The sequence below is a fragment of the Neodiprion lecontei genome, chromosome 2, assembly GCF_021901455.1.
Source record: "Neodiprion lecontei isolate iyNeoLeco1 chromosome 2, iyNeoLeco1.1, whole genome shotgun sequence".
Taxonomy (NCBI): domain Eukaryota; kingdom Metazoa; phylum Arthropoda; class Insecta; order Hymenoptera; family Diprionidae; genus Neodiprion; species Neodiprion lecontei.
Genome location: NC_060261.1, coordinates 7,595,872 through 7,610,448, shown reverse-complemented (window position 1 = coordinate 7,610,448; position 14,577 = coordinate 7,595,872). Strand labels below are relative to the sequence as shown.

General features: G+C 40.4%; 2 protein-coding genes and 1 long non-coding RNA gene across 6 annotated transcripts in view; 1 reads left to right on the top strand and 2 right to left on the bottom strand.

Moving 5' to 3' along the window:
- Positions 1-395: 395 nt before the first annotated feature.
- On the bottom strand, positions 396-8,229 carry LOC107217840 (sodium-independent sulfate anion transporter). Of its 4 annotated transcripts, none has more exons than XM_015655521.2 (10): positions 8,209-8,229; positions 4,106-4,243; positions 3,550-3,704; positions 2,877-3,174; positions 2,476-2,788; positions 2,220-2,381; positions 1,376-1,516; positions 1,120-1,265; positions 847-1,035; positions 396-734 (listed from the first exon to the last, which is right to left on the bottom strand). In XM_015655521.2, exons 1-10 carry the CDS (start codon positions 8,212-8,214, stop codon positions 465-467), a joined length of 1,818 nt encoding a protein of 605 aa, XP_015511007.2. In that variant the 5' UTR covers positions 8,215-8,229; the 3' UTR covers positions 396-464. The 4 variants fall into 4 exon arrangements, with proteins under 4 accessions (XP_015511007.2, XP_015511023.2, XP_015511016.2 ...); XM_015655537.2 differs by having other exon boundaries at positions 847-1,032; XM_015655530.2 differs by lacking the exon at positions 8,209-8,229 and adding an exon at positions 7,795-8,195.
- LOC124292732 lies at positions 3,121-12,187 on the top strand. Its single transcript, XR_006902640.1, has 4 exons — positions 3,121-3,217; positions 10,287-10,403; positions 11,237-11,884; positions 11,953-12,187. It is a non-coding gene; the product is annotated as an uncharacterized LOC124292732 (long non-coding RNA).
- Positions 9,821-14,577, bottom strand: part of LOC107217808 (guanylate cyclase 32E) — a 26,000-nt gene continuing 21,243 nt past the window's right edge. The window contains exons 15-22 of the mRNA XM_046730425.1: positions 14,194-14,436; positions 13,979-14,119; positions 13,399-13,522; positions 12,692-12,760; positions 12,375-12,549; positions 11,899-12,089; positions 10,265-10,540; positions 9,821-10,170 (exon numbers count right to left, since the gene is read on the bottom strand). Of these exons, the coding sequence (XP_046586381.1) occupies positions 10,087-10,170; positions 10,265-10,540; positions 11,899-12,089; positions 12,375-12,549; positions 12,692-12,760; positions 13,399-13,522; positions 13,979-14,119; positions 14,194-14,436 (1,303 nt within the window). The 3' untranslated portion in view covers positions 9,821-10,086. The remainder of the gene's footprint in view (positions 10,171-10,264; positions 10,541-11,898; positions 12,090-12,374; positions 12,550-12,691; positions 12,761-13,398; positions 13,523-13,978; positions 14,120-14,193; positions 14,437-14,577) is intronic.

The window sequence follows — 14,577 nt, the reverse complement described above, 5'->3', positions numbered from 1 at the left end:
TTATCGTTTATAAATTAGTATTACGTTGTATGAAAAAAAACACTAGTGATTAAAACAACCATTATATAAGTTCATTTTTTGTAATAAAACGTCTACTGATATATGTATACCATTTAGTACGCTTGCAGAACTTTACACAAACAAAAATTATTTACGTATTTCACACGTATCAGGAACTTGGCAAATCGCGTCTTATAATTAGTGTTCAAATATTACTCTCTGTACTCAGCACACTGGGTTTTATTTTTTTCTTAAGTATAGTATATAAACATTTTTCACACAAATGCTTGCTTTGGAAGATTTGAACGGCACGTAAACAAATATTGATAATCACATTATACAGTTACTCGAACGTAAGCTGTCTACTGTACACATATTCACAGGGGAAATTGTTATTTCTTTTTTTGTATTTCATAAAACTGAATTGCAATTCTCTCATTCGTAAAATTTCGTGTCTAGTCTTATCACAAATTCGTGCTAGCTGTGTCGATATCTGTTGATCTCGCTTTTGTCGTTGAATTTGTCATGTGATTCATTTCCAATCTCGTTTCACTTCCAAGCGAATTTGTGCTTTCGACTTGCCTGAGGATCGAAATTAACTCACTTTCCGAATTTGCCCATAAAATCGGATTCTTTGAAATCGATTGTATACTGGCCAAAACTTCCGGTTTTGGATTCAGCATTATCAAGTGACAACCCTGTTTCGATAGGTCTGACAGGACCGAATTTAATCCCTATAAAAAAAAAAAAAGTTAATTTATATTTGCCTATCCGTCATCCATTATACATATACTCATTACACCGAAGTGTAGATCAATTTTTCTCGAAGTACAAATCATTGAATACCTGAACCGCCGTGAAGTCTATCCTGTCTACGTGTTTGCAGTCTAGGACAATGTTAGTAAGTTGTTTTGAGGGTTTCATGCCATTGTCATCCTGAGATAAGTTCTTCGTTAATTTTTCTCTCAAGTGGTCGATGGCCGGAAAGAAAAGAGCTCCACTAGGTTGTATGGTAACATAAGCCGGCTCAGACTGCTAGATCACAATTAAGCACGCGTCAAATTTTTATTAATTTTTGATTATCAGGACTCTTGATCGCTACGTTTATCGTTCACTCACATTTTTCTGCTCCACAGTGATGTGCGGTCTGGCGTTGAAGTAAATTAGAATAACGACATCGATCGCAACTCCGATGAGAATTCCTAACTCGACACCAACGAATAAGCATGCGAGAAACGTGCCCAGTGCCGGGATCAAGTCCTTTCCTGTGATAGGATTAACGAAACGTCTAATTTAATATGTTGTAGGCGAAAGAGAATCGTCAAGAACGGGGTTTGTTGTGAAAATAAAAGTTTTCGAGGGTAGGTATACTCACTGCTGCATTTCCAGATCGGTTGTATTATACTAATGTCGACCATGAATATCACCGCGCAAATCACCACCGAACTCAACGTCGCTTTCGGAATGTAATAGAAGTACGGTGTCAGCAGACTTAACGCCAGAATAACCAAAACACCTGAAAAATATGATAGCAGAAAGTACGAAATCACACGGAATTATTATGTTGTATGTCATTGAATGTCATCCTTGGTTTGCGTGACTTTTCAAAGAAATAATTCACACTCAAGTAACCGTGCAACGTAATGACGACTTTGAATCACAATTAACAATTATGACCAACGCGAGATGAATCCAGAGACTGAAAGTATAGTATATACACTTCCTCATAATCTAATTACCACTCTGATGTTAAGCAATTAAATCAGCTATCGGTATACCGGTGACCCTTGATGCTGATTACGACATTACATTGGAGTCGAGTACCCTTGAAAATTCGATACAATCGTGATCGGATAATTATTTACCGAATTTTAGAAGTGTCCTTCTCTTACGTAACAAACGATTTGACCAAAAAGCAACGCTTTTTTGTAAACAGATGTGAAAAGGGTCTGACAAAGTTATCATCGTCTAAATGACGTGACCATTTGTTCTGTCCAAATTTAACTTGAAATCGATGTTTTAAATCACAAAACATGTTGTCAATGCACGTTTTTAGAATTTTCATCTCGATCCGATGTTCTTGCAAAGGAAAAGGGATAACATATTTCATTTACGAAAAGTCGTACCTAAAAATATATGTTGCGCCGTAGCTGGTCCATATAGAATGTTTTTAATAAGGTTCGTAAGTTGATGCAAGATAATGCGAAGTCATGACTCACCTGAGTACAATCCACCCAACGGACTTCTGACGCCTGAAGCGTTGTTCACAGCACTTCGTGAAAAGGATCCAGTGACCGGTATCGAGCTGAAGAAAGAACCGACGACGTTGCAAACCCCCAAAGTAAACAGTTCTTGCGTCGCATCCAAGACCTTGCCATGAGCTGTTGATCAGAGGTATCAAGATACTACAATCAGCCGTGAAAATAGTGAGGTTTATTTTTTGCCACTGTAATGTCACAAATACACCTAACGTACAGAAGGCTTTAGCGATGGCCACGTTTCCGATCACCGACACCAGCGGGACTACGATGATCCCGGTCCTCAGGGTTTGGCACATCTCGAGGAAGCTGACCGTGTGATTTCCGGAAACCATGGAAAACTGTGGTGGACCAACCGCGGGCAGACCAGCCCGTATGTGGCCCGTCAATTTGAAGGGTACAACCGAGTATATCTCGAACAGGTATCCAGCCACAGCGCATGAAACTACAACCAAAGCGTTCCTCGCCGTTCCAATGAACCAAAGGCACTTGGTAACGTGTTGATTGGTACACTTGCATTCTTTGATTCGCTGGAATAGATTCACCAGGACAAAAGTTTGAAAGGTATGTTCGCAGATTCTTGCGTCTCGGGTTCGACTGACTTCAAGGCGTGCTCACCTTGAGTACCAGCAGCACGGTGATGCAGCAGCAGGAAAGGATCAGATCGGGGATTCGCACCGTGTGAATCGACTCGTAGAGTCCCTTCCAAATCTCTACAAAACCCTCTCCGTGGGCAGACACCCCCAGGAGACCCTTGATCTGGCTGCAGGCGATTATCAGACTGGCCGCCGACGTGAAACCGGATACTACCGGCGCCGAGACAAGCTCCACCAGGAAGCCGAGCCGCAGAATGCCGAGAAGCAAGGTCACGCATCCCGAGAGAAAGCAGAGGAGTACGGCGAGTTCAGGGTATCCTCTGTAAATCGAAAGAAGTAACTAGCAAAACACGAATTGATTCTGTAAGTATGATGATTGTTTCACCGATTGGTAGACCGTAGCCTGGTTTATTTCTTTTGGAAATCGTTCCGAAAAATGTTTTGCCGCAAAGTATGATTATGAAGAAGAAACTCGTTTACACTCGAATACCAGGAATGAATTATTTATCGTTTAGTCATGTTCATCTTATAATATTATGTAGGTGTTATGACGAGCTCGTAATCAGCAGTCGGTTTACATGCGTCAATGTTCAACACATAACTTTGTATACAAACATATGAAACTGAGGCATTACTGTCACGCGAGCACGGATCGAAGGGTAAACGTATAAATTATCAATTTGCTTATCGCTTACTTTGCGTATGTGAAGGTGAGCAAGGATATCAGAGCTGTTGGTCCGATGTTTACTTCTTTACACGTACCAAGAACGATGTAAACCAAGCTTCCGGCGAACGCGCTGTACAGTCCAAACTGCGGTCCTAGACCTGCCAGAGCCGCGTAGGCGATTGCCTGTTTCAGACAACAAATATTTTCTTATCCAGAGCATGTGTGTAATAGATAGATAGTGTTTGTTAGGCTCTGGGATGAAGACCCCATAAGAATTGCAGGAGGAGTATACAATACATGAGTAGGATAGGTAGTAGCCATGGCAGCAATGTAAAGAGTGCGTAGAAAGAAGACTATAGAATAAATTAGATAAACTTAAAAATTAGTGTAGATTAGGAGTAGATTAAGTTAGTCTTGGTGTCAAAAAGCGCAACTTGATAACTTGACGGGTATAAAAGAAAGAGAAAAGACGTGACTTGAATGGTTGATCATGTTTCACGTAACGCGACGTTCCGACGATATTGACTTAACGGCAATTGAGGATTATTGCAACTCATTCAATAAATTACGCTGGTTTTTCTCACCTGAGGAATCAGAGTGAGACCGACTGTGATGCCGGCCACAAGGTCACTGAGGGCATCACCGGATGTGTAAACCGGGAGCCACACCGTTATCGGCAATCTTCGCTTTGCCAACTCCAAAAAGTTTATCTTTACCATTTTCTGTTACGGGGAGAAAAAGAAAAAAAATTCATAATCATTAGTTCATTTTGTAAGTACATACATACTCTATAGTCTTTCAACCTTGGCGTGTCTTGATTTTTTTTTTTATTTTTTTTATTTTTGACATATCAATGGGTACAAAAGACCCAGTTCCTAGTCGCGTTTCACGCTCGAAGCAACCTGATTATAGAATCGCACCCAGGAAAAGTGTAACGAAGTTTTTGTATGTCTTGTTTTTTTTTCTTTTTTTTTCATACTAATTACGTGATTCCGTGACTTTGCATTAAATTTTACATGTGTCAGATAAGTTTGACCGATATTCAAAGGTTCATTAAGATTCGTTACATACGAAGCATTATTTACTCCGGCTAACTCGCAATCAATCCACGATTGTAGTCAGGACGTTATTATTAATCACTCAATTTTTTCATCCTTAATCCGACGACTGTATTATCTGTCCTAATTCACCGTTGCATCTAATATTGTTCGATGTGTTTTACATCCATACCGACTAAACTTGTTCCCCCTGAGAATGAGACTCGACTCCAATAATTATCACTCGTAAAATAGTAAATTCTTTCTAATCTAAAATGCTGCAGAAATACCAATGAGAGGAGCACTGACTCCAGGCCATTAGTATTGTAGGCTAAAAAAGTGCTTCAAGGCCCATTGTATTACGGTACGTAATAACATGGTGATTAATCGGAGATCAAAGATCTGTGCCGCGGATAGATTCGCTACGTGAATTGCACAATAAAAAAGATATTTAAAAAACACTGTCCGGTGATTACGAAGCAGAATGTTTTTCTCAATCAGGTGGATAGTTTAACACACCAAAATAGCAAGTCACGTAGTCATTTTCCTTTTAATTGAAAATTTGGTTTGTCAGCTAGTTCCACATACCCAGATCTTACAATTTTTGCCCTTTCGAGTGAGAACACCGCACTATTTCATTTCACTGACTATTTTTGTAAAGCTGATGCGATTTTCATCATTGCTTTAATGATTGAGTACCAAGCGAGACAACACACAGTTCGGTGCGTGTAATATGCTGATCTCGTCGTAATAATTCTGTCGAACGTTTTTTAACAAGAGGTAAAGCCCATGTACTACCTCGACCATCGCGATTGGCAATGAGCGTGCGATGAGCCATACACGTTGCGCGTTATAACATTTACATTCCAACTACGCGTGCATGGTATCGCTATGGCACGCCTCACACCTCGCGTCGCAAACAATTTCTTCGAAAACAACTTATAATCATTCAAAGCTTTTCTCAAGCTTCGTTATTTTCGTTCGATAAAGGAGTGACGTCGTATTTCTTTCTCTACGCAACAGACAGAGAGAGAGACAGAGAGAGGACTTTCTTAACTCGATCTATGTCCAACACCCTGATTGTATGTACAAGCATTACCGTCTTCCGAGAAAATTAATAAAAAAAAAAAAACAATATAACGTACCAGCGCAAGTCTCGCCCGTAATTATTTCGCGTTCGTCGCGTTGTCGGTTCATTTTTCCATTACTCTTTTTATCCGAAATCGAAAGAGCTGCTTTATCAGCTTTCTTCTCCACTTTCTCTCTTTATCTCGATCTTCCTCTCTGTTTCTGCACATTCTACAACTCCATCGTATTACTTTCCTCGATTTTACTCTAGGCTGTCAGCTTCCACACGTACAGAGTGCCGCAATTGGTACGCGTAACGATTCATAGAGCAATAAATGTATATATACTGTGTGTACGAAGCCTTGAACTTTACAAGTTCTCTTATTCAAAAATGAGAAGTAGATGTGTGCTCGCGGTTTTCTGATACATTCTTTTTTTTTATCACTTATACTACACGTGGGGAATTCCATGCGAAGCCAACCAACGTCTGACTCTCACTATATTTGATTTTGTCTAAAAAATTTTATGCCATTGTCCCAACTCTGAAACAATACTGTAACGTTTATCTTATGGAAGGGAATGGCTGTGCCAATTGACTGGGGACGAGATGATATTCAAAGATCTTAATTAGGAATGGAATAATGCAAGAAATTGAGACACAGTTATCATTTAATAGTCCAAAGCAAGATGAGCTAGCAAGCGGAAACGTTGAACAAAAAAGAAAAACGCATACATTGATGCATTCGGTCATCCGTACACTTTAAAACGAGGAAGGTATTACAATTCTCTGCAACTTTTCTGATTAGAGTAAAAGGATTTCTTTATTAGTTTTCATCGTAGAAGCGGAAAAACTGCGAATAAAACGGATTTTTCGCTTTTAAAGATCAATAAGAAAAAAAAATTAAAATCCTTCTCTCAACTCAGAATTACTAACACGTACGTTTTAATCTATAAGCCGTACTTCATATTGTTGCACACTTAGTTTTCAGATGGGATTTTGAGCCACGAAAGTGTCTATTATTTTCTATATTGATTGGTCTATACCTACGTAGTTTGCTCTTTGTCCAAAGTTTTGTTTCTGTGTCTTTATTTCGTAAAACCGTCAGAGACTTGAACGCTAAAAATAAACCACAATTATAGTCTCTTCGATTAGAAAAATAACCTCATTAAATTTTACGTCACTCGTGTTCAATGTGCAAGTAAGCGATAATAAGGACGTGAGAATTCAACGTATTTGGGAGGTTCAAAAAAAAAAAAACTGCGGCCGCATGTCTCTGCAGTACATACAGATGATCACTCGCTAATTTACATTACATATTTCTTTATGGACTGCCTTTCACTTATGTACAGGATAAAGTGAAGAGAGATACCACATTTCGTGGATTTCTGACTTGTGATGACGAATGATGGTCTAATAGTGACTTTTGATTTGTATTCGAGTAATAAAACAGACGAAAATCGACATTGCAATCGATTTCTCACAGAGAATCAAGTTATGGTAGAAGTAAAACGGTACGTACGATTTCATAGTATATCGTGAGATGATATGTTTGAAACTATTGGTCAATTCGCGTGTAGTGAAAAATGATTGCGTGAAAGTATATCATGATTGATAATTACTTCGCTGTAGGCTCTTTTGCCAATTGTAGCCGTTTGGCCGTTCGAAATGAACCATTGAATGGATTTGAAAACGGATGCAATTTTCGTGTGAATTGGCACTGATTCTTCATTCTCATTGCTACAAGCCATGCAATTTCAATACCGTCATTCACTGCACTGTATAATATTTTCTCTATACATTTCGAAAACGCAGTAGCTGGTGGTAATAAATTTATCGATCAACTCAACGTCCGTGAAAAATAGTACAAAACAAATTTATCCTGACAAAAATATTTATAACCAACTTGATTTAATTGGTTTCGGTAAAAATATCAACTTACGTATTCACAGCCTGTTTTTCCGGCTTAAAATCGTTATACCGAATACCGTCATGTGCAATTGCGTTTTCAAATCAGACACTTGACTCTACGCGTAGAGTTTCACACTGTCATAAAAGTGCAACGTCCGCGGAGAAATAATTGTACCCCTCGATAATAGAATTTGCATCAGTTATTCGTTACACGTTACACGTGACACGAACCCTGTGTGTTAAAACAAGTATTACTCACCATTTGAATATGAAAATCACTTCAACGCGACGCGCGTATTAGAATAAAGACAAAAACCGACACACATAAACCCACAGAAAACTTTACTAGTACACAGATTTACTTCCTCGGTTCTATTACACTCAACGAACGAACAGTCGGTATTTGATGATTAGAAAATACTCGTTGTACCGTGCTAATCAGTACTCCAGATACTGTACTGTAATTACCAGGCTTGATATAATTGGCACTATAAAAAATGGCGAGTATGCTTGATTGTAAGAGTATAACAAAATTTGTACAACGTATTCGGGCTCACTCGGGTAAAAGAAGTGAAGGAAAACACTGCTGACCAAAAACTTATCGCAAGGTGGTAAAGGACGACGACTTTGCGACATGAAACCCAACCACTTGTTCATTCCCGAACGGACTCACCTGCATAGCGTAGCCGGCAAAGTTGCGGAACCGTTTCTTGAATCTTTGTGCGGCAAATGGAGCGCATGCGCAAAGGGAGTCTTCGCATCTTGCGTGTGTGTGTGCACACCTACGTGTATCCCTGTCAAGCCGAACTCTACCATTCTCTGCAATTGCTAAGGCAAATTGATCTTTTCATACGCGATCATGATGCTGCTGTAGCATCCTTCTTCTCTCCGTCGCTCCTTGACAGCCGGATGCTGTGCTTCATTGCGTCGCCGCCACACGTGGTTCAACGACGTCTCGCCCCCTCATCTCGCGAAACTCGTTCAATCCACCGAGGAAATGTTGAACGAAACAAAACTGGTATGAAGTTACGAAAGCTGTAACGGCTCGTGAAATTCAATTACATTCGATACGTTAGTTTGTTAATGAAGCCCATTTTCCTTGCCTCGGCATTGGTTTGGTCGTCCTTATATCTCTCGTTCTCACCGTTGGTACTTACAAATTTTATTACTGGTTTCAAGTGAAGATACTAAATACAATTGGACCACATGTACACAGGTTGGCCACATGTGGAAAAAAATTTGTGGCCACCCTGAGTACACCTGCGATATTGGTACATATCTAATCGTGGGACTAGAATTTAGCTGGAATTATCAAGTCCTTTGCGATCAGTAAAAATTTAAAATGCTGTAAATCGGGATATGAATTGTACTTGTACAGTAACCCTGGGCAGATATTTACAGCAACTGATTATAGAGTGTAGCCAATTGATTGATGAGGATATTATACACACACCTACTGGTTCCTTAATCTGGATCATTACTCGTAGCAACAGGAGCAGCAGCAGCGGCACTAGTAGCTATAACAACAACTGTAGAGTACCTTATTTAAATCTTTGCCTCGACTGTATTCACGACATAGCACATGAAGGTTATGACGATTATACTTATACGTAGATATGTACGGTAAAAATTGTTACACAACGATCCGTGCGTGATACAAAGACTCGATGGAAACTTACGGTTATACCCGCGTATAGGTATAATACACCTTTCTGGCTTTACATTATTTATTTTTACCTTACCGGCAAAGTTTTTCTTTTTCTTTTCCTTTTTTTTTTCTCTCTCTCTCTACCACCGAATCTTATATACAAGTAGAAATAAACGCAAGAACTAAACGTTGAAAACTTCATTTCGTCGTTTTAATTCAATCGTAAAATACCTAATAAAAAGCGAACGTAATCGGTAATCATGCTCGTCGTTTTTTGCTGCGAACTCGGAGCACTGAAAGACGACTGGCTGCTGTTCGATGTAGGTTGTTAATCGGCATTAGGATTTACCGGATCAAGTTGAATTCGGCTTGATCTCTTCTCGCTATAGTGCAGGCTTGAGACCGTGGAAAATGGTAAAAGTAATCACGAGGAAGAGGCAACGCCTGTAGGATCTAGGAAAATATTGCTTGCCGTAGAGAAACGATACTTTTCCTGAAACTTGTAGGTGAGTGCGGTTAGGTTTGATCAGGTGAATTTGTAAACTCTTTAAACGAAGGAACAATATCTTCTTTTTTTTTTTTTTAATGGAAAGGATTAACGATCACAAGTGCATATACGGCAGGTTTAAAAAATACCTTTTATTAAATTACAACCGATCAACGTTAATCTGTATATAATAATATATGTATACAGGTATATGTATATATCAATCAATATACTTTGGTGACTTACATATTAAACAGGTACGAAATATCGACATTCAGTATGCATGTATACTTGTATCATGTTACATATAGGTGTATATGTATACACGTAACACATTTAAAAACAATCGTATAAAATATCTATGAAATAAAGTGAGAGAGAGAAAAAAAAATTGTTCGGATCCCGCGACATGCGCGTCAGTAATTTGTCATCACGTCCGTCAGAGTGATCGCAGGCGCTGATCTATGCGATCGTCCGGCCGCTCCGTGGTAGATCAATTCCTGAAAGTGAAAAAACACGCGGAAAGAAAATGGATTGAATAAAAACCATAGCGGTAAACGAGGCACGAAGTTCACGATGGACTCAAATCTTTACCTGACTATTCTGATGCGAACAGGCTCGGAGCGCGCGTGAATGAAGCTCTCGCCTGGCGAACCGGAAACCCCCGAGATTAATCGTGTCGACGTCCAAGAATTCGGCGCCGATTGTTCTTCGCAGAAGATCCGGCGTTTCGGTAAGCCTATCAGACGATAATGAACACAGTGATCCGTAGTGGGAGTGATGAAAGTGGGAATTCGATTCGAATATACGATTCTGTCTGCACAGCGGGTCCTCTCCCACTAACCAGTACGTTTTCATTTCCCCTTTTCCCTGAAAAGATTTAATTTTCTTCTCTCATTCGAATTTTAAACATGTTTTAAAGTGGCAATATTTTTTCGACGATATTTTCGTAGCTTTTGTATTTTCAATACTCTACGTCACGTTTCAAGCGAAACTGTTTAGAAAATTGACAAACGCTGGTTTAGTGTTATAATCGTAATATTTATCGTTTAAGCCGCTCAGTCACACATTGTTCAACTCAATATTTTGGCCTCAATTTCATTACTCGGGGGATTTTGGCCTCGCTGATCACGAATCTGATGTCAGACTTTGATAATTTGTAAATTCAAGATGATGGATCCAATATGGTGGATGTAAAATTGAAAAAAGCATCAAAATTCAATGATTCTGGGTGAAACTTGTTACTCGGGGGATTCTGAAGTTATACGATGTAAGAAAGGTAATTTTAAGTTGTAAATAAACTGTGTAAATACGACTGGGACATGGAAATTTTGAAGGTGGGACACTAAACATCCCACTGTGACCGAAAGGGTTAATACAGACCATCGGCAAGAACTGACACGATCAATTATACAAAACGTGAAATGAACCTTCGGGAAAACATGTTTGACATTTTTTCGAAACAACTTTTTTTCATTTCCAAATATTCATCTCAAAATTAAATTTCACACAATTACTTACACTACGTCACGGACGCTAACCTGCCGAATTATCTTGATCTTTCAGTGAAAGAAATAAGGAACACGGCAAATATTTATACACGTCGAAGATAACGTAATACAACAAGTACATCAGATCGTCGGATCGCCGTCACAGTCCGATTTGAATGCGAGCAGATAACCAGTTCGCGTTATAGAACAATCTTGTTGAACGAACTATACCTAAAGGAATTTATTCCTTCGCAGAGATCAGTCCGTTTTCACATCCACGATGCACCTACATTCTAAGGATCAAAATTTCCGTCTTCTTTCGTGGATTCAACGGGAGAAATAAAGCCGACTTGTGCTAGTTCTATCCAAGGTATCAATTGCCTTGCATCATCGTCGCGAGTAAAGTCACGGTGCCGAGATCGGTACCGTTGAAAATGCGGAATCGTCCTTGCACATCGCGAATCTCTCGCCAGTTTCATCGTCCGCATTGGTTATTACCGCGAACCTGTTCGCAACTGACCGTCTGCCGAAGATGCTGTCCAACTGGCGAGAATTGCACGTATGCAAAAAGTTGGGAGCAACAAGAAGAGGAGGAAGAATAAGAGGAAATAAGACTCCGAGGTCGTCCAGACGTACAGACCCTCGGAAAAGTTCGAGGATCCGTGAATCGCGAAACTACGTTCACCACTCTGCCACCCAGTTTAGATCGGCTTGCATAGACCTGGTAAGTGCACCAACCTTGATCTCTACCATTCCTCGTTCCTCGGCCTGATAACCACCCAGTTTCTGCAGTAACTTCCACGCGTCCTCGGACATGTGAATCCTGAGCGGTGATCCGGAGGATTCCATCCTTGAGGCGGTGTTCACGGTGTCACCGAAGAGACAGTACCTCGGCATTTTTAGACCGACTACACCGGCCACGCAGTGACCTGAATTTGGAACGGTTGGAAGGAAGATCGATCGATTGGAAGATGGTCAAGATTGTACACCGAGAGAAAAATACGATGCATGCGTATCGTAGTGGAACGTCGGAACCTTGATTCGTGGTTTGACTAACCCAAAGGCACGTCAGGTTTCACTACTTTTATCCACACGATGTCATTATCAATGGCCAAGTTATGTTTGAGGACAATCTTCACCATATTTTTCTCCCACAATTCCTCTGGTTAGCATCGAAAGCTTCGAGAAATACAAGAAGGCACCGACTCGCTTACCTGAGTGAATTCCTATACGGATTTTGAGACTTTCACCGGGCTTGTGGGGCAGCTCAAACCTGCTGATACGTCGTAGGAGGTGGAGCGCCATGGAAGCTATTTCCCCGGCGTGTTTGTCCCCGTTTCTGATCGGCAGTCCGGAAACGACCATGTAAGCATCCCCTATGGTCTCAACCTGCGAGCCGGTTTTTGAGTAAGTCGTTTTACCCTGGTCTGTACCTGGCGGTGTTGCAATGATGATGATTACGATGATGATGACGGTGATAATGATGATGATAATGGTGATGATGGTACGTTTGAGTATGCGGAAAACATACCTTGTAAACGTCGTAATGCGAGATGATATAATCGCAGCAGGTGTATAGCTCGTTCAAAAGTGTAATCACCTGCAATAAGGCGAACGATACGATAGAAAAAGAGAATTATACTGGCACAAGTAGTAGATGTTATTCAGTGATCGAGGAATCGTTGTTGCTATAACTCAAATCTGTTCTTGAGAAGCGAAATAGAGGAAGTTGAATGGGAATGTTGGTAATAACGCGGTTTTTTTTCTCGGATAAGAATTCTAACCGTACGCATGCATAATTCATTATGATTTAGCAATAAAACCTTCGCGTACGCGTAACGAATTGATCAAATTGTTTGTTATGCGGTTATTATGCCGTTGGCATGCTCCAAATCATTGCTCGAGAATCAATTGGGGGATGCAATCGACTTTGACCTTTGTACCTACGTATAACGCTATTGCCTACACATTACATGTGAATGGATAATAAATTGAAGTGCGTGTATATACGTATATATACCGATGCGTAAAATATTTATTAGAAATCGATTAGCACGACGTCGATTCATCCGAGAAATCCAATTACCGGGGCGTAAAATTTGAAAACGCGGTAAATTAGAAGTCATTACACAGGTCTGCGGTGAAAAAGTTTTCTGAATGCTTGTATCTGATACATACAGATTTTGATTTGCTGATTCCGAATATCAACTCCGTTTTTACGTATTTGAAGTCACGTACCTGTAAAGGAGTACTTTCCGCTGATAATTCGGTAAAACCAACGATATCGCTAAAGTATATTGTGACGCTGTCGAAGCTCTCCGCTTCTACCGGATCTCCCCTCTTGAGAGCATCAGCGACGGTTCTGCGTGCAAGAAAAAAAACGACCAAACGTTTTCTTGAACGTTTCTAGCGAGAATGTGTTTACCGCTAAAGCAGCCCATCGATAAAACTTTCAGAACCATTAAAGGACCATTGATGGAAAAATTTCCAAAATCGTATCACTGGTTAGGATGGTCGGTGGGTTGAAAATTGGCACTTTTTATCAATTTCATTACGAGACATTCGCAGGTTTAACCCTTTGAGGGGCAGTGGGACGTACGCGTATACGTCCCACTTTTTTAGTCTCAGTTTTTTTCATAATTTGAATATACATTTTTGACAAGACAAATACTAGTATGTACGACCGTCTCGCAACGAAATGGAAGAAAAAGTTTATTTTCAACTTGCAAACTTAAAGATATAAATTGACAAGCGGTCGATTAACCTCGAGGCTGCTGTAGTAGCATTCCATCTTAAATAAAGTCTCGTGACGCATTACTTAGGCAACATCCGGTGCAGCAGAGCGTCAGTTTTTTTCTTTTCTTCCACCAACTCGTTCGTCCTCTGTTGAATCAGCCCCTCGAGATTGCAAGCGTACTTTTCCATGATAGCGAGCATGTTGTCGAATATGTTAGCCTTTCTGCAGCGAAACATCAAATGAAACACGACGATCAGACGCTGATCGCGCTTCTAGGGCACATTAAGCTCACTCACAGTCCGGCCTGCATCGGCTTTAGTACAACGGAAACGAGCTTCATGTCCGGCCTGACCTCGGGCTCCTCGTGCCAGCAGGACTCGATGCACCTTATTATGTAGTCCGAGACTCCCTTCACGTAGCTCAAAGTCGGTCGTAGCCTTCGTCCTTTCTTTATGTTCTCGACGATCTCCGAGTGGGTCAATAGCGTGTCGTCCCAGGGGAATCGACGCGTCATTATTTCGTAAAGAACTAGGGAAAAACTGACGAAAGAGTAGTAATGGAAATCCCAAAACAACCTGGTAACAATCCGACTCGTAGACTATCCTAACTGACCTGACTACACAGAGTAGACTCACCGTATGTGCCCACCTTTACCAAAGTCTTTATTTCTCAGTAAAACC

Coding starts and splice junctions, on each gene's coding strand:
- LOC107217840 (XM_015655521.2), bottom strand. Junction 2,789..2,876: donor CCGTGCTGCTGGTACTCAAG/GTGAGCACGCCT, acceptor AATCTATTCCAG/CGAATCAAAGAATGCAAGTG. Junction 1,517..2,219: donor GTTGGGTGGATTGTACTCAG/GTGAGTCATGAC, acceptor CATATTTTTCAG/GTGTTTTGGTTATTCTGGCG.